General features: G+C 44.8%; 1 protein-coding gene across 2 annotated transcripts in view; it reads right to left on the minus strand.

Moving 5' to 3' along the window:
* The window catches only part of LRP5 (LDL receptor related protein 5), a 317,788-nt gene that overhangs the window by 38,095 nt on the left and 253,722 nt on the right, over window positions 1-25,971 (minus strand). For both annotated transcript variants that reach the window (XM_063945049.1, XM_063945050.1), the window contains exons 14-15: window positions 8,177-8,388; window positions 4,415-4,605 (exon numbers count right to left, since the gene is read on the minus strand). In XM_063945049.1, coding sequence (XP_063801119.1) covers window positions 4,415-4,605; window positions 8,177-8,388 — 403 coding nt within the window. The remainder of the gene's footprint in view (window positions 1-4,414; window positions 4,606-8,176; window positions 8,389-25,971) is intronic.

The raw sequence follows: 25,971 nt of genomic DNA on the forward strand, positions 1-25,971 counted from the left end.
TGTACAAAATCCCGCCAACCATTGACAGACTGTCAGAATCGCGACAATGTCAAAATCCGGGCATGGTCAAAATCCCCACATTTAAATACAGACATTTAAATTGTCGACAGGTCAAAAAGTCGACATGATTTTTTCATGATTTTTTCATTGAAACCGACTTGTTCATACTGTACCATCCCAGTGGACCTGGAGGGGGAATATAATAGAGTGCTGAGCGCAGCAAGGCACCGCGCCCGAAGCATGGCGAGCGCAGCAGTATTTTGACCTTGTCGACATTTTAAATGTTGGTATTTTGACCTTGTCGGCATTTTGACCATCGGTCAACTGTTGTTGGGATTTTGATTGTAGGTATTTCAAACTACCCTTTGAAAACAATGTTGTGTTGATAGATTTGGTTCCAGCAAGGGTGAAAAAAACCTAACTCTCCTGGTAAAGATGGGAGGCAATCACGAGACCGCCTATTGGGATCTTGGCGGTCACATTGCCGACGCCGGAATCCCAACAGGTGGTAAAATGCCATCGCCGGATTACCGACGCCACAGGCTTTTCTTCCTCTTTGGATGTCCACGACACCGTGCCCACAGCGAGCCCACAAGGGCGCTGCCGGCATACTGGTGGCCAGGATCCCGCTGTCGGGATCAGGACAGCCGGGATCCCGGACGCAGGCAATACGTATGTATTCTGTTAAGACAACTTGCCCTTACTTTGCCTAACTATTAATCTACAGAGATGGAGAGGAGTCTCTCCACTGAATGTGCCAGCTTACAAGAGAGTCCAAAATACAATGCCAATATTATCGTTCTTACCACTTAATGGTAATAAAAAAGCTAGAGCAGCTTAGGAAATATAGAAGTGCTTATGCAGCTGCTGTGGAACTACTGTAGTAGGAGCATGTAGGTCTGGGGTGCACCGGGCCAAGCTGTTTGGCTACTTACACTTCTGTAGAGCTGTTGCTGCTCTACACAAGCAATGCATTGTGGAAGGTAACAGTTTTTGCCTTACTAGCATTCTGGAAAGAGTTGGAAAGCCATAATAATTTTAAAATAAATAAAACATATATGATGCTAAGCCCAATAGCAACCTTATTCTATTGAACAGGCAGAGCTGCTGACTGTAGAAATGCAGGCTGTCAGTGAAAGAATAATAAATAAGATCTGTGATCAAAAAGTCAGAAGTATTATGTAATCAGTCACTAAATCTATATATGACACACACTTGCCATGTTGTGTCTGGGCCCCCTACCCCATAGAGGGCACTGGTAACTTCAGTTAACAGGGAGTGTTTTCGTGGAGAAACCAGCAGCTGTTCCAAGCCACATGCTACCTCTCCACCAATCAGCTGCGGTTACTTTCTCAGTGTAAGTGAAGCTTCTAGGTGGTCCAATAGTAATGGAGCAGTCCGGTAGCTGATTGGTGGAGAGGAAACACAGACGCTTAAGTAACAGCTGTTATTTCCTCTGTGTTAACTTGCACCGATGACTCTAGTCACCATGGCAAGCTAGAGACAGGACTATAAACACAATAAGGAGTTATACAAACAAGCATGAGGAGGACTATCTGGAGAATTCAACTCCTTATTGGAAGAGCTTTAATTCACAGGCAAATATCCATGTATGAACATTGCCTTTCTAGGCTGCTGTTCGTTCACTTGAATGTCAAAGACAAACTGACGAGCAAATTAGGATTTCTGAACACTTGATCTAGTTACTTTTACATTAATAACTAAAAATAAAATATTGTCACAGTAGTGATCGCATATTTAGTCATCCTGCATTGTGTGTGTGATGGACAGCACAGAACATAATATTATGAAACAGTGACTACAGCAAACTATCAAGACTGTAAGAGATCCTGAAACCCAAGTCAACACTTAGGTTAGCACAGGTGCATACCAAGTATGGTAGGTCATAGTTACAAAACTGTTTCCTACATGTCAAAATGTTTTCCACTGCCGCAAGGGGTCTTAATGAAGACTGCTTAATTACTGGAGCCAGGGGGGTTGTCATCACCTAGCTGTGATTAATAAAACCCTTCTCAGATGTGCTGCTTCACATTGCAAACTGGCAATGAAATTGGGTGCTTTGCTACATGAAACACAAAAGGCAGTAATTCCTCAAGCTGTTTACAGAACATAGAAGTTCCGCCCCAGTGACCAAGTTGCATATTCATTCACAGCCTTTCCCCTAACCTGGTGTCAAATCCAGTTTAACTAGTGACAAGCAAATACGCAGCGGGCAGTTATGAAGCTGGCTCTTTACTAGGAATCAATATAGTCGCTCTTGTAATCTAATTGGCCCTGCAAGCTTTCAACAGCTGCTGTGAAAATCAATATTCAAATTTTGTCTGAAACACAATTGGTGAACTAGATCATACATTGGCTCCATGAAATTATATAGCTCGTTTAAAAGATGTTCATCATTTTTGCACATACATGTAAATGTCACACAATCTGCAGGTTTTATGCTTTCTTCAGCCACTAGGGGCACTGTTCTCAGCTCAGCTATCATTACCATTCCTGATAATGAATGATGGGGTGGAGGACTGTGACAAAGTTATGGTAACATATGGCAAAGATATCAATATCAATATAAGGTATCCATAGGTAACCATGCCTATACATTTTGGAGGACCATACATTCATTCACGCTGTACAGTATCTGGCCACAGTTTCTTTTTTGATGATTTTAGCCCTTTTTAAACATATGACAACTAAAACATCCTTGTATCTGGTGTTTTGAAGGCACATTCCAGACCTAAGCTCCTCTTGGCAACTGTGCTTTTTTTCGCTTTTGGCACTGCACCTTCTCTGAAGTCTGCTGCTAAATTCTTTCAATTGTGTTCATTATTCAGTAAATAGGATGGATTACAAAACAAGTGTGAATGGATCAAACAGAAAAACATCATTGTCTGATTAAGTGATGCGTGTCCTCTCATCTCTTGCCGATCGCCTGGCTTTCATCTTATCCTACAGTGATTTATCACTTGCGGATTCAGAAACTTGTACTCTCACAGGGTAAAATCAGATGCTGCAGAAGCCTAGATCGGTTAATAACAAGAGGGAATATTATCATGCTCATTTACAAAAGCATTGGTTATGCTCAATAGTCATTGACTATAATGACCTGAGTGCCCATAAGTATGATAACGGCCTAAACCCAGACTGAGGGCCTGATTCAGATACGTATGCAAAAGCCTGAGTGCCCATAAGTATGATAACGGCTTACACCCAGACTGAGGGTCTGATTCAGAGATATATGCAAATGCCACTGCAGCTGCAATCTAGTATGCAACGGCTGTGCAAATACATGAAATTGTTGCAGCTGCAGGCATGTGTATTGTGCCGCCCACTGCAGGCGTCTCCAATACACTGCTTGTGTACAAATATCGAACACACTTTTATTTAAATATAATTTAATAAGTTGCCTTCTGACTAAGCCTACAGTCATCGGACGTAAGATGCCGAGCCATTGTAACTGCCTGCGGGATCGCAGTTGCAAGCTGTCAAATGCCCCTAAATAAGATCATGGTCTGCGTTTGAGTTGTAACTCCCCTTTTACCACCTTTACAAATACTCCCTTGCAAAAACTTACTTTGTGAAATTTTTTTCACTGCGACTATTATCTCAAGACCATCACGGCTTATGCGCAGTGGCAAAAAAAACCCATAACACCCCAAATTGCTCCACAGAGTACATCATCGACATTGCGTCCATCTGTAAATCAGGCCCTGAGCTCACATCTCTAAGCTTAGTGTGATCATAGTGATTGGATCAACCTAGTCTAGTAGCATCAGAACAATCATTTTAATGAACAATTAAAAAAAATGCTATCTTATGTAGCTGATCGAAGAAAGTACTCTGCTCAGCTGAATCACACAAGTGGTAAAACATGTCATGTGTCTGAACCACAGGGGTGCTGGAAGAACTGGGGAGTTTGGTAGTAAGTCCTCCAAATACAGGCAGTAGTTTGTGAATGGATGTGACGGCTCAGTTCATCTCGTAAGATATCTAATAGTTTGAAGGATATCCTTCAGTCATTGTAGACATGGGCAAGAGGTCATCCTTACCATCTGTGTAGAACCTGGCGTTCTCGCATGATCGCCTGCTTGCTTACTAGCGCTATAAATTAAGTTGAGCCATTAAATGTCACACATTGCTGTGTTGTAAAGACAGAAACTTAGATGTCCCACTACCTCATAGGTAACAAGGACCTAGAAGTTAACAGAGACTTGTTTTTCAATAATCACTGGTCTATGGGTCATTGCTTCCTTCGCAAAACAAAAGCCATCAATTCAGACAATAACTTACAATAAGCCAACATCTATTTCTGTATAGAAAGTATTTTATACAAGTTAAAGAATGTTTTACATTTATTTATTTTTTGCATCTTGTAATATATGCACATTTTAATTCTTACCAGATAGGTCGCTGCTTTCTATACGTTTCAAGTCTGCGTCCACCCAAAACAGTTTCCCAAGCTTGTTGTCAATGACCAGAGCAACAGGTCTGATAAGGCCGGTGGTGAAGAGAACTTCTCTCTCTGTTCCATCTAAGGCTGCACGCTCAATCCTTGGGGACCTCTCTTGCATGTTTGTGAAATACATGTACCTGCAAATCAAGATATAATAAATGTTATTCATATAGCACTTTCCTCTAAATAGGAATCAAAGTACTTTACATTTGCATAAAAAAAAAAACCACAAAATAAGCTTACCTAAAGAGAATGGAGCATTTGGGTTGGATTTTAAAGGAACATTAGTGAAATGCTGAGTAACAGGAAAGTCTTGAGTCTGTTTTTGAAGGATTCTAGAGGGGAGGCCTCTTTCACTGTGCAGGGGAGAGAGTTCTATAGAGCTGGAGCAGCTAAAGCTAAAAGCACAACCCCTAAATGAATTAAGGGAGATTATATATTCCTCTATAACTACAAAAACAAAGGAAATGTCACTCAACCATTCACTGAGAGCCCATATAACGGTTCTTCTATATATAAGCAAATGTCATACTCCTTGGCTCTTACAGCCTGAATTGTTGTGGAAGAGATTCAACAAGGTGACAAGCCTACGATACAGCCTCATACTGACTCATGTGGACTTCCATGTATTAAACAGCTGTGCTAATTAACTGGTTGCAATTGTTGTCTACTCTAAATAGCTTCTATCCAATAGGTGCTGACTGGAGAGGTCACATTGCAGGATTCATCCTTTTGAAGCGTGTCCATGCTGCGCAACAGGACCACACCATATGTTGCCAGTTTTAGTGAAAAGGCAGATTTACAATAACCTAGTTTTTAAACATCTTACGGATAAAATCAAACTCATCCAGTAAGACATAAGGCACGTTTTTTTGCTTTTTTTTTTTTGCAGATTCTACGGTTTGTTTCATTTACCCCGTATATTACAACAATTGCTGGCCATCAGGATCTCAGAGTTTGATGTTTTTCAGGCCTAAAAAAAAATAGGTTTTTGGTACTTACCAGATAAATCCTTTTCTTTGAATCCACAGGGGCCACTGGAGTACTCTTGGGATATGGACGGGGCGTTAGCAGGGATAGGCACATTTAAATATTTAAATTAGTAACCCTCCACCCCCTCCATACTCCCAAGATACCAAAAAACAAGCACTGAACGATTACTTTGTGTGATACAGTTACCGAACATTTCACATTATAAATCCCCTCAGAGTGAAATTGTTCGTCATATTAAACCAACACTGTCCAATAGCACCCTGCTTTTAGCTATGTAACATCAGCCAATGTGAACACAGACTGCTTTCAGCACATGAACATACATAAAAATAATCCCGTGCACAATGAAACTGTAACCCAACCATAGTTCAGAAATGCTCTTGTTCAGTATGATGACGATAAATTGGCATTTTCATAACAGACATGAAAGCCATGATAACAGGGTCATAGGGAAAGCAGCAGATTTTGGAAAAGAAATCCGTGCAACATGTTTGCAATCTTAGGAAGCCCAAGCCAAAACCTTTGTTCTTTCTTAAGAAATCTAAAAGTTTACAAAAAGTTACAGAAACAAAGTGACAAGGATTTAATAATATATGACTGAAGCAGTCGGACATATCTAATAAAGGCACAGCTTAGTACAGAGGAATAAGCGCCTAACACATCTCGCTCCTTCTACATGTTCTGGCAGCACTATGTATGATCACTCATTTCTGTCCCCAGAGCAAAATGAGCACCTTACTAGAAACACGATTGCTGCAGAAAACTCATACATGTACTTAAGTACTTTTATGAATATCAGTGGGTGCACATTGTCTCTGGTTACTACTGCACATTCCACAAACTAGATCTTACATTCTACATTGCCTTGTCCTCTTCTGCTTATACATTGGCCATTTCACCTACTTGAATTGCTTTGGTGCACAGTGCAACGTGCACTGTAAATCGAAAATAAACATAGGGGTATATGCAATTCCGGACGAATTGCGCCGTTTTTTCGTCCGTTTTAAAATTCGACTGTACTCGACAGCCGCAGCCCTCCTGCCGGGACCATGAATTCAACATATTCCTTTGCCTCCTTTGGTTCCTGAACACACACATCAGATCAGATATCCAAAGTCCCTTATTACACCAGCCTGCTCCAGACTACACAGCTTAAGAGCAGAGGTCTATGAGATGCCAGCCTGGGAGCATTGATTGCAGCACAAGTCATGCTCCAAAGAGAGTGACTCCTACAAAGATCATGCTAAATCTACTTTATTTTAATTTTTTTTGTGCGGGCGGGAGGAGGGAGGGTGGAGGGTGTAGGGGGTGAGTGGGGGGTTGGGGGGGGGGGGGGGGGGGGGTGGCAGGGAGGTGGGTTCTTTCAACTACAGCCCACAAGACACAATGCTGTAGAAGCTAACATCCTGTAGAAAACAAACCAAAGGAATATAAAATGGGAGTGTTGAGCTGTATTTGGACATGTGGCTCTGTTCCTCTGTGTACGTCTCTATGTGTATTTCCGGATGGAAACAGTGTGAGGAACTTTTTGTTAGTTAGTGTGAATAATTGCCATTGTCCCAATGTAGGAATACCGGAGAGCATTCTTTTTTAATTAGATGAAGAATGCAATTAGCTTTTATGATTGTTCATTCTTAATAAAATGAACTGGAAATGAAAATGTACAAAGCTCACTGTGGTTGAAAAAGTTGATTATAAGAAAGCCAATTTTTTTTTCTCCATGTTTTTGGTCTTCGTGTTGCCAGAATTATAAAATTTTTCTCTCAAAATGATAGTCAACCAAGATGCCTGGAACTGCATTCACACAACATGTGTCTCACAAGGACTTCTCATCTGCAGACCCTCACCAGCTGGGCTTCACATGGTTCCCATTTTGCCAGTTTGTTTCTGTCTTGAGGGACTTTACTGGCGGAACAGATTTAACAAATAAAACGAAAAACTTGCACACACCCCTGACAAGCAGAACGAATATAGTCAGATACATACAGAGCCAGGGGAACACCCTCACCCAGGCCTACGTGCATTACGGTCTGTCCATAGATGGGTAAGGAAACACAATAGTTGTCATGCTGGGCTGTTACAATCCATACCCCAGTAAGTAACAGAATATTATTCTGAAGCAAATAGACATTGAATGATTGATAAAACCCAATCAACATTTAATGTAACAAATCCAAACTAGCTTATGTACAGCACATACGCCTCATCTGCCTGCATGCTGGAGAAATTATCTTCTTCTATAATCAGTGAAATATGAAGAAAACGAACAGAAGCTCATTATATATCCCCAGTACGATCTATACATGTTACACACAAAATGCAAATGCTCAATCAATTTAATGATTGGGCAACATGGATTCTGCAGATCACTGTTTTGAGGAGGCATGTATGGGAAGAGTACTTGGAGGGAATGCTGGTCCTTATAGTGTCATTTGGAGTAAGTTTGCTCTCAATGTAAAAACGCATGCATAAATGACCCAATGTTGGGCTCATACCGTTCAGTTTTCGGAGCGCATACCATGTATTTGCAAATGAGTGGTCTGCATTTTATTATCACGCACAGTGCAGGCTCTCCTTTCCTGGCTTATTGGGGTGTGCTGGGGGGAAAGCTTTGGTGTAATCTCACGACACGATGTTTACTAACAGAAAATGTATTTTTGTTTAGGTATTAATGCTATTAAAAAAGACAAATATATTTATGATAAGAAATCTTACCCTCGCTCTGCATTCAGGGCAAGGGCCCTTGGCTTGTCATGATCTCCACGTAAGACAATGCCGATATATTCTCCAGTAAGCCTGTTTACGTTGATGCTGTTGGTGGTCTCGCAGGTCCAGTACAAGGTGTGACTGTAAATATCTACGCTCAGATCATGGGGCTGCTTTTCTTGGGTTTGGCTCTGGTTTGGACTGGACACCACCACAAGAGGCTATTGAAAGAAAACAAATTGCTTAACAAAGTGATATTCTAAAGCCATCTAATTGATCACCAATGGAAAACAATGTTAAATCTACTATTTTCATTTGATTATTTGCAAATATTACATCATACTATGACCTAGTAGGATACTGGGAAAGTACTTATGGATGCTGAAGGGCGATTCTCCGTGATGCACAGGACAGCTACACAAATTCAAACGACATACTTCTCCAAAATACCAAGATTTTAGTGGGTCTTAAGTTATAGGATAAGGCATTGCTACTAAGCAATTAAGTTTTTATATAAGAACAATTTCTTAATAGACAAATTTAAAAGGGGGAAAAAAAAAAGTGTGCAATGGATTTTATGTTCACTTTCTGGAGAACCACTCTGAAGATTTCAATTAAGTATGTAAGAACACCGTAGCTCTAAATGGAGATGGTGGTGAGAATAGGTGGGGGCAGTGTAGACTATAGTAAAGAAGTAGGTTTCCAGATAGCATTTGAACACATGACAGATGGGAAGGAATGTAATAGATGTGTAGCATAACAGAGTAGAACAAGTGAGAGGTGGTTGTTAGGAAGAAAGGCCCTAGCCAGCCAGAGTCGTTGAAGGAAAGCATTTGGGGGAAGTATGAGATGAATAAAGAAGTAATGTTAATTGCTTTGTAGGTGATGATGAATAGTCTGAAATAGATTCTGAAGGATGGGGTCAAGTCCTATGACTGCTTTCAAGACAGGTTGATGAGGGGCAGAGAAGGGGAATGTCAGTGGACACTGCACTAGTTGATGCACAGTTTTGGTTGCACCATACAGTATGTAAGAAAAAAGGGTGTTTGTTAGCAATGTTCTGTAGGTGGAAGTATTAGGACTGCACGAGAGAAGATGAGTAAAGCAGAGTATAACACTGGGGTGAAATCAAGGTAATAGGCTGGCTTTGGAGTCTTAGAAAACGGTGGAGTAGATGACAGGGAGAATCGGAGGTAGAAATATATAAGGGGACAATACACAGAGCTTGCGCGGGACCTGTTTTTGGTAAGATCAGCACAGAGGACTCGTGGACACTCTTAGGTTAGAGGAGAGGAGATTTCGCACAGAGCGGCGTAAAGGTTTTTTCACAGTAAGGACAATACGTGTTTGGAATTCCCTGCCTGAGGGAGTTGTAATGGTGGACTCAGTCAACACTTTTAAAGAGTGGGTTAGATAAATGCCTAATGGATAAGGATATCTAGGGTTATGGTGCGTAGTCACGCGATATAGTTAATATAAAAAGAGGAATATAACACAACGGCTGACATCAGCATCAGACAAAATTTAGACCAAAATACACCTGCATAGGAGAACAAAAAAATAGCTTGAACTCGATGGACAAATTGTCTTTTTTTCAACCTGAGATACTATGTTACTATAAATCTGTTTTTTGAGATGCCAAACTATAGGTAGAGGCAAACAGGTGGAAACAGCAGATGGTTACACAAGGTAATTGAGAAGGGTGGATGTCAATGGAAGAGAGGTAGATTTTAATATAGTCATCATATGGAAGGTGCTGAAGGCTGAAACAGTGAGCTAGGGCCTAATACAAAGATGTCCAAAAACTCATGTGTACATCTCTGTGCATGGCACGCGCAGGATCTATACTGCACATATACAGATCTGTTTTTGAAACAATGGTTAAAGGGCCCCCTAAGCCACAGCAGACCTGAGGATTGCGGCAGTGGATCAGAGAGTCGACAGGAGGCACAAGACGCCTCCTGAAGCATTAGTATATTAATGAATGCACAGCCACTGTGTACAAAGTCATAGCCATTATGCAATAGCGTCCATCTCTGTAGGCCCTTAGTTAAAAATTATAACAATTTTAAAGAGAAAATCAGGAGGGTCAAAACAAATAGTAGGAGCGGAGGGAATACTATGCCAGAGATGGAGGAACTGGAGGAGAGGTTTCATAGGTACTAAATAGCTGCCCAGAAAAGAACTGTGTAACAGAGGCCCAGTGGTTTGAAGGATGGGGACTTTGAACGGGGTGGTATACTTGTCAAAACGCAATGCAGCTGTCATAAGGCAAATTAAGGGGAATAGACACCTCCCCTGTGACCCAGAAGGGCAGTAGAGGAGGGTATTCAACAGTGTCGAAAACAGCAGAGCTCATGACTAAGAGTGTGGAGAAGCAACTCCTGCACTTTGCTGTAAGTAGCCCTAGATTGGTGATCATTTTTGAAGAAGTTTGACTGTTGATTTGGTTGGAATATCAGGAAATGAGTTGAGAGAAAGTTGGGTACAGACAACTGTATAGAAAGCACTTGAGAAGCTTGAGAGGAAAGAATTAGGGCAGACTTTGAAGAAAGTAAAAAGAGGTTTAATTATTTAGAACCTGAAAATACCATTTAAACACCATGTACATATATTCACTGTACAAATAAGATACAATGTAAAGTATATATACTGAAAACATGCAAGTTATCAAGAAATTGGACAGAAATTACTGTAGAAATAAAGAGGAAAAACCAAAAAAATTCAAACCCACCAAAAAAACAAAACACGTACAGGCCCGCAAAATAAAATCCCCGATAACCAGCCCCGTCAGCCCCGGTTTTTTTGCAACCTTATCCCGGATCCTATGCGTTTTTGTCCCAGAGGATAATGGGTAGAGAAAAAAAAAATAGGTGAAAAAAAGTTAATAAAATCAGTTGCCACCCAAAAATATTTTGGAGACATTAGAAACATCCCACTAAGGGGTATATTCAATTAGGGTCGGATCCATTCCGACATGCATTTGTCGGAATGGATCCGACAACCCCTATTCAATCCCATCTCAATTCGACTTTAAAAAAAGTCGAATTGAGAGGAGTCCTGTGAGTGGAGGATAGGGGGGAGACCAGCGGGGACAGCCGCAGGCAGATGGAGGAGAGCAGCGCTACAGCAGTATGTCTCACAACCGCCAGACCTGATGGCAGTGCCCACCCAGCTCCAGCAAGCGTGACCTCACTTGCTGGAGCCGGGTGGACGCTGCCGTGAGCGGCGCAGCTGTGACACATTCTCCTGCAGCGCTGTGCTGTAGCGCTGCTCTCCCGTCTGCCCGCGGCTCTCCCCCCTCTCCTCTTCTAAGGTCCCTCATCTCAGTCCGACATTATTTTATGTCGGACTGAGATGGTCGGAAACGGGCCCAAATCCTGTTGAATTTGGCCCCGTTTCCCTCAAAAGTACGTGAATCGGCAGCTATACCATCGATTCACGTACTATTCGACAAGTCAAATTTCCCGGCTTGTCGAATAAAAATAGCGGGAACTTAATAGGTCAGACCACGATTCGACCTTAAAAAGTCTAAAACTGCCATCTTTTCGACAGACGGCAGCTTTCGACCTTAAATGGATATACCCCTAAAGGGGGGTACATACTGAGAGATCCGTGTTTAAAATCTAAGCAATCTGACTAGATTGCTTAGATTTTAAGCACGGATCTGTCGTGTGTATGCCCCCAGCAATAGGGCAGCGCATCGCTATCGCCGGTGCTAGATTGAGCCTGCATGCAGGCTCAATCTAGTGGGTCGCTCACTTCACCCCTGTGTGAAGTGAGCGCCCCCCGGTCCGTCCGTCCCCTCGCTCAGCACACCGTGCTGTGCTGAGCGGGGGGAGAGATGTGTGCTGAGCGGTCTGTGCACACATCTCTCCCGTTAGTACCCCCCTTAAGTCTGTAAACCGTTTTGCAAAGGGTTTCACCAAAAATGCAAAAGATAATGAAACAAAAGGATTACGAGTTGTCTTCCATATACAAAATTCCGAAATACAGAATATTCTGTACTACAAACTTTTTTGAGCGTGACTGAGATAGTGATACCTTTGATATCTGACTTGTTTCATTCAAAAAATGTTTACAAATATTGTATAAGATGAACTTCAGGCTGCATAAAGGCCACATGAAGTATAAATACATTCTGTGTTTAGACTTGGGTCCCATCCCCAAGATCTGATTATGGTATGAAAATATTCTAAACTACTGAAAGATCGGATATCCAAAATACTTCTGGTCCCAACCATTTTGGGTATGTGAGACTCAACTTGTACTATCATAATGGCTGGTCAATATTATTAATCAATTCAATCATATACTGAAGAGCATTGCAGGATCTTTTTCCTTCTCTGAAGTTCTCCATTTCTCAACAATTGCCAATAACTTCCCTCAGGTTGCGCACTGTGGAATGACCATGATAAGCATTTACTAATTGAATAGCAAGGATCGTGGGAGTATCCCTGCTGGAAATAGGCCGCAATTGACACATTGGGGGGAATTCAAATGTTTAAAAAGTTGGTTGGGTGTCCTGTTTTTTTCCTGTCTATTAGATAGGAATAAACAGACACCCAATTGACTTTCAAACAATTGAATATCCCTCATTATGTTGCCCAGTTGTAAAATCTAAGCTTAACACCACTAACTGAATCCCACCCCACCCCCCAAGAAATGCCAAGAAAATGTCTTCTAATTAAAATGTTGAGCTTCAAAAAACAAACAAACACTGCCCAACAATTACTTTCAATATTTTCTACCACTGTTTTCCGATTTTTATTATTCATGATGATGGGTTCATGCCCAGTAGTCTGAACATGACTGTAAGAGGAGATTACTTGGCCCCAATCCCAGAGAGAAGTGTCACTGACCTCATTCTAACTGTACGGGACTGACTGACATGCACTAGTACTGGCTTGCCACGACTAAGCACAAAATGAAAACAAAAATCAGAAAGACAAAAAGTGACTGATCAGTGAGCACAGCATGATTTATATTTCATGTCTTCTGAGACTGACATTTCAGACACCTGATTCATCACAGAAGCAGAATGGGTTCCAGCATCAATTATATGGTGCAGTACCACTTGAAAAGACCGATCTATAGTATACACTAACACACATACTAAAGGGTAAAATTAGACAAGACGCTAAGCAACAAAAACAGATAAAAGCATGCTAAAAATGGACTGGTAAAGAAACATAACTTATGAGGAATAACACTGAGCAGACAGACAGAGGAAAAGCAGAGACTGTGTAGTGGTTTATGGATTACAATGAAGACTAAAGTTGGTTCCCAACACAAGCACCACTATAAATATTTGTTAATTATTTTTATTTTTGTAATTGATGGGTCAGCTGACAATAAGCACCAGTAGGAATTTATGTTCAAACACAGCAGGAGGCAGCAATGGGGAATTTCTTTGGAATAACTTTAATGTACATTTCAAATCGTGGCCATGAGGAGGTTACAAACTTTTCCTGACAACTTGTGACCAACACTGCAGATATTTATCCTAACATTTCATCAAGGATGGGCTACAGTAATGAGCAGTGACGGGCACAGCAACGGGAGGTGGTTGATAGACCGTCACGAGGTCGACAGTCAATAAGTCGACATAATAGGGTAGACAGTCAAAATGTCGTTAGGGTCAAAAGGTATGTGTAGCACATAGCCAACACATTTTTGTAGTTTTTTTTGTTTCTACAACTTTTGCTGCATTTACTATCCATGTCACAAACTCTTACCTTTAGTAACCTTGTGGCGAGCGAATGCATTTCACAAATTTGAGTGAAATGTTTAAAACACAAAATAACAAAAAAAGAAAGAAAAAAAATTACCTTTTTTGTGTTGACCTTTGACCCTGTTGATCTTTTGACCCTATCAACCTTTGTAATGTCTACTTTCTGTATCACACCCACGCACTGTGACAGTTAATTGTATACATCCCAAGTGTTCTGCTATTTTTGAGGGAGTTAAGTTTAGTGGAACTTGTTGTCGATACCCTACTCTAGGGTCGGAATACCTTATCAGGCTGTTCCAGCTTTTGCTAACACTATGGTATATGTAAGACATTACAGGCAGGAGACTGCACTGTACCTTCTAAAACTGTAGACAAGGGTTTCCCATGTTAATTGGAGTTGGGTCTGCTTGACCTGCGGCCGGGATGCGTGACCGGAGGCAGGGAGGCAAGCGCAACGAAGCCCCTTGCAGGCTCAGTGGCTCGATGCACTCGTCAATGGTTCTATTCCCACTCGGTGGGTGTCGTGGACACCCGCGAGTACCCGGGATCCCTGCCGGGATTCTGGCAGCCGGGATCCCAACGTCTGTATGCTGAGCGCCGGGATGGTGACTACATCCCGTTAATTTAATATAATTGCTGAATGTCAGTAGTAGAGTGAATGACTGCATGTGTGTGATGTTAAACACTGGACATAGAGGTGGTAAAGTCTAAACATTTAACACTGCACTTATTTGTGGCACTAGAATGATTAATGACTTTAGAATGGCCATCATCCAAAGGATATAATTATTTCATTAAAATGCCCATATAGTAAAGGGAATTCAAGTATTTGTTAAAATACTGTGCTATGTTGAACTGCCAGACTGAAGACGGATTGAAATATATGATTTTTTTTCTGTTAGAGTCTGCATGTTCTATTTAAGCAGCTAACCAATTACATGAGAAAACAAATAAGCAATTCAGGTTGCTGACACATACAGAATACATGGTCTCCTTTCTCCATCCCCCATCCCAAGAGATCCATCTGTTCTCTGGCTTACACCCGTAAAAGCTGGCATCCTTTCAACCCAGATTCATTTCAATTGCAATACTATTCGAATGATGGCATGTTAGTTTTTAGAGCGTGTGAAATACCAAGCATGCAAAACTAATATCTTCAGGACCGGACAAATACCTCCACTTGAAAATCGTCTTTGATTTCTGCCTGTTGAGACTATACCTTTGAATGAATGCAGAATCTACATGCACTATGTACAGTATGGGCTACAAATTAAAGAATAGCTTTATTTCTATTTGCTATTAAATGTTACAGAATTTCTAAGAAATGTTATAAGGGAGAGGTAGAGGTTCCCATACAACACTGAATCCATATAAGGTCTACGGCAGGGATTCCCAAGCATAGTGCTCAAGGCACACTAATGGTACAGGTTTTAAGAATATCCACACTTGAGCACAAGTGACTTAATTACTACCTCAGTTATTTGATTTAACCATCTGTGCTCAAGTATGGATATCACTAAAGCCTGGACAGTTAGTGTGCCTTGAGGACTAAGGTTAGGAGACACTGGTGTAGAGACTGGTTTGTCAGTTCTATTTTACATGAAAGAAATACAATCCACAACTAATCTTGTTACATTATTTTAAGGTGCATATTCAATTGTTCGCTCATTTTTTTTTAAAATCCCACCCTCTGTGTGTTTCTTATTCAATTGAAGGTGAGAAAATGAACCGCAGTTAATTCTATAGAAATTACTCTCTTTCTCACACCCCCAGAGCAAGTATAAATAAAAAGGAGATTTATGGTAGACTTACCATGGTTAAATCTCTTTCTGCGAGGTACACTGGGTTGCAACAGGGAATACATCGGGGGTGTAGAGTTGGATCTTGATCCGAGGCACCAACAGGCTAAAGCTTGGACTGTTCCCAGGATGCATTGCATGGCCTCCTCTATAACCCCGCCTCCGTGCACATGAGCTCAGTTTCGTTAACCAGTCCAATGCAGTAGCAGGTAAAAGAGAAGGCAGACATTAGTCACATAGAACCACATTCTCACGACAGGAGAAGAGACCAGCGGCTAATGCCATACAAACCCAAATAAGCTAAGTGCGTCAGGGTGGGCGCCCTGTGGAACCCAGTGTACCTCGCAGAAGGAGATTTAACCATGGTAAGTCTACCATAAATCTCCTTTTCTGCAGTGGGGTACACTGGGATTCCACAGGGAATACATTGGGGATGTCCTAAAGCAGTTCCTCAAGGGAGAGGACGCACCTTAGCGGGTATGAGAACCCGGTGTCCAAAGGAAGCATCCTGGGAGGCAGAAGTATCAAAGACATAGAACCTAATGAACGTGTTCACTGAGGACCATGTAGCCGCCTTGCACAATTGTTCTGCGGACGCGCCACGGTGGGCCACCCAAGAAGGTCCAACAGACCGAGTAGAATGGGCCATAATAGCAGCAGGAGCCGGGAGCCCGGCCTGCGCATTAACTTGTGCAATCACCATTCTAATCCATCTGGCCAAAGTTTCCTTGTACGCATGTAAGCCAAGTTTGTGAAAACCAAAAAGTACAAAAAGGGAATCTGACCTCCTGATAGAGGCAGTCCTTTCCACATATATACGGAGAGCCCATACCACATCCAAAGACCGCTCTTTGGAGGACAAGTCAGAAGAGATAAAGGCCGGAACCACAAACTCCTGGTTAAAGGTGAAAAGATGACACCACTTTAGGCAAATAACCTGGGCGAGTTCTAAGAACCGCCCTGTCATGGTGAAATATCAGGGTGGACGGCAGGACAATGCACCTAAGTCCGAAACCCTTCTAGCAGAGGCAATGGGGGTCATTCCGAGTTGATCGCTAGCTGAAAATGTTCGCTGCGATTAAGTAAAAAAATCGGCACTTCTGCACATGCGTATGCGGTGCAGTGCGCACGCGCAACGTACTTTCACAACAGTCGATGTAATTTTACACAAGGACTAGCAAAGCTTTTCAGTCGCAATGTCCGCCGCAGAGTGATTGACATGAAGTGGGAGTTTCTGGGTGTCAACTAACCGTTTTCAGGGAGTGTACGAAAAAACGCAGGCGTGCCAGAAAAACCTCAGGCGTGGATGGCCGAACGCAGGGCGTGTTTGTGGCGTCAAATCCGAACTGAACAGTCTGAAGTGATCGCAAGCGCCGAGTAGGTCTGGAGCTACTGTAAAACGACAATTTTTTTTTGTAGCCGCTCTGCGATCCTTTCGTTCGCACTTCTGCTAAGCTAAGATACACTCCCAGAGGGCGGGGGCTTAGCGTTTGCACGGCTGCTAAAAACTGCTAGCGAGCGAACAACTCGGAATGACCCCCAATAGACAGCAAAGAGAGGACCTTGGCAGTGAGCCACTTAAGGTCCACTGTCTCAAGAAGTTCAAATGGAGACTCTTACAGGGCTTTCAGGACAACAGACAAATCCCATAGAGCCACAGGAGGGACATAGGGAGGTTGAATTCGCAATACACCCTGAGTGAATATATGAATGCCAGGAATAGATGCAATCTTCCGCTGAAACCACACCGACAAGGCAGAAATATGAACCTTGAGGGAGGCCAGAGGAAGTCCAGGCCTTGTTGCAAAAAAGCCAGAAGCCTGGAAGTACTAAACTTGTAAGCATCGTAATTCTTAGCAGCACACCAGGTGAAGTAAGAATTCTGGACCCTATAAAAGCTCTGTACAGAAGCCGGTTTGCGGGCCTTTTGCATAGTTTGGATAACCGCCTCGGAAAATCCTTTGGCTCTCAGGAGTGGAGCTTCAAGAGCCACGCTGTCAAAGCCAGTTGGCCAGGTCCAGGTAAACACAAGGTCCCTGAATGAGGAGTACTGTGTGTTGAGTAAGTAGAAGAGGACGCTCTATCGACAGACCCCGTAGGTCTGAGAACCAATGCCGTCTGGGCCACGCTGGAGCGACTAGAAGTAGTATTCCTCCTTCTTGCTTGAACTTCCGCAGAATCCTGGGCAGGAGTGACACTGGAGGGAACACGTAGGGCAGCTGAAAGTTCAATGGAATTGCCAGTGCGTCCACGAATGCTGCTTGAGGATCCCTTGTCCTTGATCCGAAGACTGGAACTTTGTGATTGTGTCGAGACGCCATCAGGTCTACATCTGGTAAGCCCGGTTGTCCACTAGGAGTTGAAAGACTTCCTGATGAAGACTCCACTCTGCACGTCCTGACGACTGAGGAAATCCGCTTCCCAGTTGAGGACTCCCGGAATGAACACTGACGATATTGCTGGCACATGGCGTTCTGCTCAACAAAGGATTTTTGACACTACCATCATTGCCATGCGGCTTCGAGTGCCGCCTTGATTATTTAAGTATGCCACCGTGGTGGCGTTGTCTGATTTTACTTGAACAGGCCTGTTCTGTATCAGGGGCAGGTCAAGAGTCAAAGCGTTGAACACTGCCTGCAATTCCAGAATGTTTATCGGGAGAAGAGATTCCTCTTTGGTCCACCAACCCTGGAGAGTGTGTTGCTCTAGCACCGCACTCCAACCCCTCAGACTGTCATCCGTAGTCAGTAGGACCAAGTTGGGGATCCAGAAGGGACGGCCCCTGCTCAACTGATGGTCCTGTAGCCACCAGCTCAGTGACAGACGAACCTACGGAGTCAAGGAGATCATTTGAGACCTGATCCGATGAGGTAGGCCATCCCACTTGGAAAGGATTAACCTCTGCAGAGGGCGGGAATGAAGTTGAGCATACTCCACCGTGTCGAAAGCAGACACCATGAGGCCTAGTACTTGCAATGCAGAGTGTATCGACACTCTTGGGCGAGAGAGAAAGTATCTGATCCTGTCCTGAAGTTTCATGAGGTCATGAAGTTTCATGTTGATGAGCCACCAGTGGGCTTGTAGGAATTGGACCGTCAGTTCCAGATGACTGAGGAGAACTTCTTGGGAGTTCGCCAGGATCAGCAAATCGTCCAGATACGGCAGGATCATGATTCCCTGATGACAGATGAGCAGTCATCACCGTCACTACCTTGGTGAAGATCCGAGGGGCCATGGTCAATCCAAATGGCAGGGCCTGGAATTGATAATGTAGGTTGCCAATAGCAAACCGCAGATACTACTGATGTGACATGGCAATAGGAATATGCAGGTAAGCATCCTGTATGTTCAGGGATACCATGTAATCTTCGAGTTCCATGGACAGTACAATAGAGCGCAGAGTTTCCATACGGAATTTGGACACTCTCAGAAATTTGTTCAATGATTTGAGGTTGAGTATAGGCCAGAAAGACCCATTTGGTTTCGGCACTAGAAACAGGGTCGAATAGTATCCTCCGCCTCTCTGGGACAGAGGTACCGGCACTACCACACCTGTATCCAGGATGGAACGCACAACCAAGTGTAGAGCTTGCGCTTTGAACGGATCCGAAGGGATAACAGTCAAGCAAAACTGGCGAGGGGGACGTCTCTTGAAGGAGATTGCGTACCCATGCGAGACAACTTCCCGCACCCAGGCGTCCGAAGTGGTCTTTAACCAGGCCTGGGCAAACTGCAGAAGTCGGCCTCCCACCCTGGGATCCCCCAGAGGGAGGCCCGCCCCGTCATGCAGCAGGCTTATCTTGTTTGGAAGCAGGCTCACGGGCGGCCCAAGACTGTTTAGTTTTGGGCTTAGTGGTTTTGGAAGTACAAGCCTGTCTCGGGTACGCCTGACCTTTTGTTTTTCCTGGAGTTCGAAAGGAACGAAAAGTAGTACTCTTTGCCTTCGGAGCAGAAGGATTAGTACTTGGGAGGAACGCAGTCTAAGCAAACGCCAAGTCAGTCACAATATTATTAAGATCCTCTCCAAATAGGATGTCTCCCTTAAAAGGGAGCACCTTCCAAGGTCTTTTTAGAGTCTAGGTCCACCTTCCAGGACCTTAACCACAGAATTCAGCGACCAGAACAAATGTAGTATACGCCTTGGCTGCCATTACACCTGCCTCAGAGGCCGCCTCCTGAATGTAGTGGGAGGCTGTGGTAATTTGAGACAGATCTTGTCTGGCAGTGTCAAAAATATCCAGAGGAAGCTCAACCTCCAATGCCTGAACCCATGCTTCAATTCCTTTTGTAGCCCAGGAGGTCGCCATAGTGGGTCTATGTACAGCACTGATAAGTGAGTAAATAGACTTCAGGCATCCCTCCAAACGCTTATCTGTCGGTTCCTTCAGTGAGGTGACGGTGGCGACAAGCAAAGTAGAGGACACCACAAGATGGGCAACATGAGAGTCCACCGGCGGTGGAGTTTCCCACTTGTATCAGTGTCTGACGGATCAGTATATTCCCCATTCTCATCAGAAGAATTATCCAAAATATTAGTGGATTGTGATGAAGAAATGGCCCGCTTAGATGACCCCTTAGGGGCGTGGGGTAGACTGGTTCCGGTATGAATGGTCGACCATGTTATGGTCGACAGTCATTAGGTCGACATTGACATGGTCGACATGGACACATGGTCGACACGTGAAAATGGTCGACACGTGAAAGGTCGACACATTAAAAGGTCGACATGAGTTTTATTACTTTTGTTGGTGTCGTTTCGCTCGCCATGCTTCGGGCATGGTGCCTTCGCTCCGCTACCGCTTCGCTCGGCACAGATTACCGTTCCAATCGTAGTCCACGTGGTTCGTAAAGTATGGAAAAGTTCCCCAAAAGAAAAAAAAGTTAAAAAAACTCACGTCGACCTTTTCACGTGTCGACCTTTCATGTGTCGACCATGTGTCCATGTCGACCATGTCAATGTCGACCAATAGTGGTCGACCTAATGACTGTCGACCATAACATGGTCGACCATGTGAACAGATACCGGGTAGACTTTTGTCTAACCAAAGATTGATTTAATTGTTGTAAATGGGTAGACAGAGTGTCCGCACAGGAAGTCCCACCACAGGGGGCGTAAGACATGTCACAAGCGCATTCAGCATACTTGAGAACGCTGCCCAAGGTGGTTTCTGATTGGCCACAGGTGCTGCGTGCTGACTGGGAGATGTATGGCCCACAGTGCCTGAACAATCAGCTAAAACTTCCCCCTCAGGTAAATCCTTGGTGCCAACACTGCATTATGCAGAAGCGTCTGCGGATTTCTCGCCCTGTGTGGCAGACATAGGAAATGTAGCCTTAGAGCGTAACTGTGCAATATAGCCAGACAAACACAATACCTGCAATTAACCCCCTGATTTGTGCGACAGTAAATACAAGGCACAAACAGGATAAAATCGGTATGAGGTGACTGAAATACACAGTAAAAAATACAAAAAACAGTATAGACTGTGTAGCACTACGGCCCAGGGTACAGAATCTAGTGATAGCAAGAAGTGTGATACGTGAGAATGAAATCCACACAGCAGCTACAGGCACACTCAGTCACAGGTAGGGAAGCCAATCCCGGGCCATTTTTTCAATCCCGGGTATCGGGATTGAAAAATGGTCAATCCCGGGATTCCCGGGATACCCGGGATTGGCTTTAGACTGTGTCCGGCCGTCCCCCACGCCCCGCCCCTCCCGCCCTACAGACATAAAAAAAACGTACCTGCACAGCCAGGTAGCAGGTGATGAGGAGCCGGCGGGTGAGTGCAGCGGAGCCGGCGGGTAAGTGTAGGGGAGCCGGGAGGAGGCAGCGGGTGAGTACAGGGTGAGCCGGGAGGAGGCGGCGGGTGAAGACTGTCAAAGTCGAAAAATATTGTGATTCACAATGCCTTGTACTAACCCCAATGCACATGCCCGCTGCTCGTGCACCCACTCCCCCGTGCGTACGCATCCCCTCAGGTTGCGTAAGGGACGCTCCGACGTCTCCTGCGCATGGAGATGTGTATTTACGGCGGAGTTTGTGAGCGTCTAGCGAGCGACTCGATCGCAACATATTTAACCTAAATAGTGTGTTTTATAGATAGTATTTCCCTTAACAATGTCAGCAAGTATGTTTAGTGTAAACGGTTCTTGGACAGAGAAATTCCTCTTTGCATGATGGGAAGGGTCAGATAAAGGTAGAACGGTGGTGTCTAGTATCCAGCTGTAGAGTATTCTAATAGTAATATTTCGGTGTTGGTTAGGAAGAGATTGCTCGCTCCTGCGCATAGTTATGTACAAAAGTAGTTTATAGACATTTACTGTATTTGCTGTTTATTACACATGCGGGGGGAATCCAGAGGATACCTCCCACCTGAGCAGTTGGAAATAGACACAGCCCACCTGTAGCAGTACGGTACTCGGGCCGCCTATAGCGTGCTCGATACTAAGCGTAAGCCCATGAGCGTACGTGCTCGTGCGTCGCGCCCACGGCTTAGCGTCTGCTACGCTAAGTGCGTACCCTTCCGGTACTCCGTGCGCCGATTGCGTACTAGTCCATAATAAGTATATAGCTTTATGTTCAAAGGTAACATTTTACTTTATCAAGACCGCCGTACTTTCCGGCTCGGCGGCTGCTTAAAGGGCAGCGTGACCTCACAGTCACAGGTCACGCTGCGCAGGGGGAGACAGGAGGAGGGACCGGGCAGCGTCTGAGCGTCCTGAGGACGCTCAACGCTGATCCCTCAATCCCCGGGATTGGAGCTTCCAATCCCGGGATTGAATCCCGGTCGTTTTTGGGCCTAAATCCCGGGATCCCGCCGATCCCGATCCCGGGATTGGCCTCCCTAGTAACAGGTACAATGCAGAAGTTATTACAGAGAAACAATAAAACTGAACTGGACTAGTAAAACTACATATAGATACGTATGTATATAGCTATAACAATGCATAGTAGATACTGGATGTATATCACAGAATACTTGTACTAAACACTCAGGTACCAGTACACTTGTTCTTAACTAACACTGTCTAAAATGACATGTAGACTACTTATGTGTCTGTAAATGCACAGCGCTGATGAGACAGGCAGCTTTACAGAGGAGACAGTGCCCTGCACAGAATGTCAGAATGACATAAACAGTGCTGCGGCCCCTGAAGTCTTCTAACTCTACACCCCGATGTTATTCCCTGTGGAATCCCAGTGTACCCCGCTGCAGAAATCATTATTTTTATAGGAAAAATCAGGACTTGCTCTGAAACCCCTCCAAATGTCCCTTCCTGCAGGAGGATGTAGCACAGTGAAGAGGCCCTTGTCGTCAGAGGGGCTTCCTCACATACTCCCTACTGACATGCCCGGCTCCTGTCTCTCCACTCAGACGCCCGGCTTCCCACTACAGCAATGACCCTGGTGGCGGCTGCACCCCACTGGCTCTTACAGCTTCCTGTAACCCACAGGGGATGCCCGACGTCCTCTCACTGCAGCCTGCATCAGTTTGGCTCCATCTGGAGGACCAGCTGCCTGAGCTGATGACCCAAAGGAGCCGGTGCAAATGACCCACGGGACCTGCTGCCGGTGTCGATAATGATCAGATGGACCCACTGCTACAGGTCAATTCCGCATGCTCCATCCCTCGCTGCCGCTACAAGGGATCTTGGGCTGATGGGAGCCTTGGCACTGATGGACGCGATAGTGGTGATTGCGGGGGGTAGGGGGGTGGGGTGGGAAGGGGTGCCATGTGATCACGGGAGATAGGATGCAGGAAAGGGACACTAAGGTGATGCTGTCGGTGTTTGTTATCGCGGGGGTGGCTAAGGATACCAGGTGATCGTGGACAGGGCCAACTCCAGGCATGTTCCAATAGAGCGGCCGCATAGGGTGCCACACTTAATGGGCGCTGCTATCTCTAGCTGCCATATTGTAGCCTGGAGCCAGGTCCCTAATACAGCAGTAGCGTCCGTCCCGTGGCCTGCCTCCTAGCAGTAGCTGTGCAGGAATAAATATCCCCTCCCCAGCCATCCCCACTAGTGTCACGGGTGGGAGTGTCCAGCTCTGCGGTGTCCGGGCAGCAGCATCGCGCCGGGTCAGCGGCTGTGAGTACGAAGATACTGCTGCTGGGTCTATGACAGAGGGGAGAAGCCGGGAATCCAGCTGATGGAAAAAGCCATGTGGATCACTGTCTGGATATGGATCGCGATGTTGGCGGCACCTGTCCTGCACCACCCACTGCGAGAGGCAAGTGGACGAGGACACGCGTGGAGAAATCTCCTTGCATGTTCCACAAACCACTGTATTATCCATACTATATATTACTGCATCTACACACCAGCTGTAAATAACATGCAGCTAAGTCCTTCTTCATACATGTGCAGTGCTACATAGGTCAGGTGCGCGTGCACACACACACACAACGTAATGCATAAATACACATACAGATAAATATATAATTCCCAACAAAGGATGTGCTTATGTGGGCATCCGTGCATCTGGCACTATACTGGGGGCATCCGTGCATCTGGCACTGCTGGGGGGGGGGGGGGGGGAAGCATACCCTGTCTATCTGGCACTGCTGGGGGGCCATATCCTGTCTATCTGGCACTGCTGGGGGGCCATATCCTGTCTATCTGGCACTGCTGGGGGGCCATATCCTGTCTATCTGACACTGCTGGGGGGCCATATCCTGTCTATCTGGCACTGCACTACTGGGGTCATTATGTGTATCTGGCACTATACTGGAGACATTATGTGTAAGGAACACTACTGTGGCTGTTATGTGTAAGGCTGCTGATTGCGTGTGTACAGGGTGTGTGAAAATATATTTAAGTTTGATATTAAATTGTGAGGCCACGCCCACTTTTCCAGGAGCGCTCGCGCCTTCAGCGCACGCATGGGGGCACTTCTAAATGTTCTCGCTCAGGGTGCTAGTAGGCCTGGAGCCGGCCCTAATTGTGGGGTGTGTGAGGGGGGTGCGATCGGGGACACACTGAAGTGGAGCTGCCAGTGGTAGTGATCACAAGGGGGATAGCAAAATTATTTTGGGTGGGTGAGGGAGGGATTGAGGGTGCGTGCAGGTGACACTGCTGTACCCTCCTGCTGTCGTTGCTGATCCTAATGGTGAAGAAGTAGGTGGACACTGCCTGTTAGGTGGGGGGTGGGAGTTCCCCCTACACTAGAATGATTAGTAGGGAGAATCAAACAGGTGTGATTTTCCCAACTAGTTGGAGCAACCAGTTATGACCGGTTTTCAGCGTGTGGGAGCAAACGTCTGATAACAGTTTCCTGTATGGTTCCAACCAGCAAACAATACCTACAGTACCTGATGTATGGCTAGCAAAAGTATGTGTGATACGCCTGTCAGCTGTGTGATCCCCGGTGTGTGTGACCCACCCGTGTGTGTCTGGAGGCAGCAGCAGGGAGAACTACATCTCCCAGCACCACATTTCCTCCCAGCATCCTCCTCCACAGTGGAAAGATGGAGGGGAGATAACCGGAAGCCATGGAGACCACCGGACCGGCCGAAACACAGAGGCAAGTATCATTTATTTATTGTTTTTCTCGGATCACAGAGTTTTCAAAGCAGAAAACCTTACATGCATATTTTAAAATTTTTTAATGGATACCGCGGATATCGGGAGCACGCATACCCAGGGTTATCCAAAACTGGGCGAGAGTTCTGCAAGTTTTTTCTTGCTGGCAAAACCGTGCTCAACTGCACATCCCCCTAAGTCATTCATTCTGTTACATTATACATTATTTTGTTACATTACCTTCAATTACTAAACTGATCATTGGAAGCCTTTATAATAATATTTATTTAAATAGCACACACATTCTGCAGTGCTTTGCAGAGACTATTTAGTCATTCACATCAGTCCTTTCCCTACTAGGGCTTACAATCTATGGGGTCTATTTACTGAACCTTGGAGAGAGATAAAGTGGATGAAGATAAAGTACCAAGCAGCGCCTGTCAGATTTCAAACACAGCCTGTAACGGATTGGCTTGTACTTTATCTCTCTCCATGACTTATACCCCTTTCACACCGCACAAATAACCCGGTATTGACCCGGCATATTGCCGGGCCGACACAGGTCGGCGTGCGGTGTGAAAGGGGCATAGCCGAAATCCCGGGGAGCCTGACCCGGCAATTCAACACGGGTATAAAGCAGTGTTATTCCCGGGTTCAATACCAGGTCAGTGGCTGCGTAAACGGGCTCCCGGGTCAATGCGACCCGGGACCCGTTTACTAGATAGGCAGAGGCGGTGCGGAGA

Source organism: Pseudophryne corroboree, chromosome 11, assembly GCF_028390025.1.
Source record: "Pseudophryne corroboree isolate aPseCor3 chromosome 11, aPseCor3.hap2, whole genome shotgun sequence".
Classification (NCBI taxonomy): Eukaryota; Metazoa; Chordata; class Amphibia; order Anura; family Myobatrachidae; genus Pseudophryne; species Pseudophryne corroboree.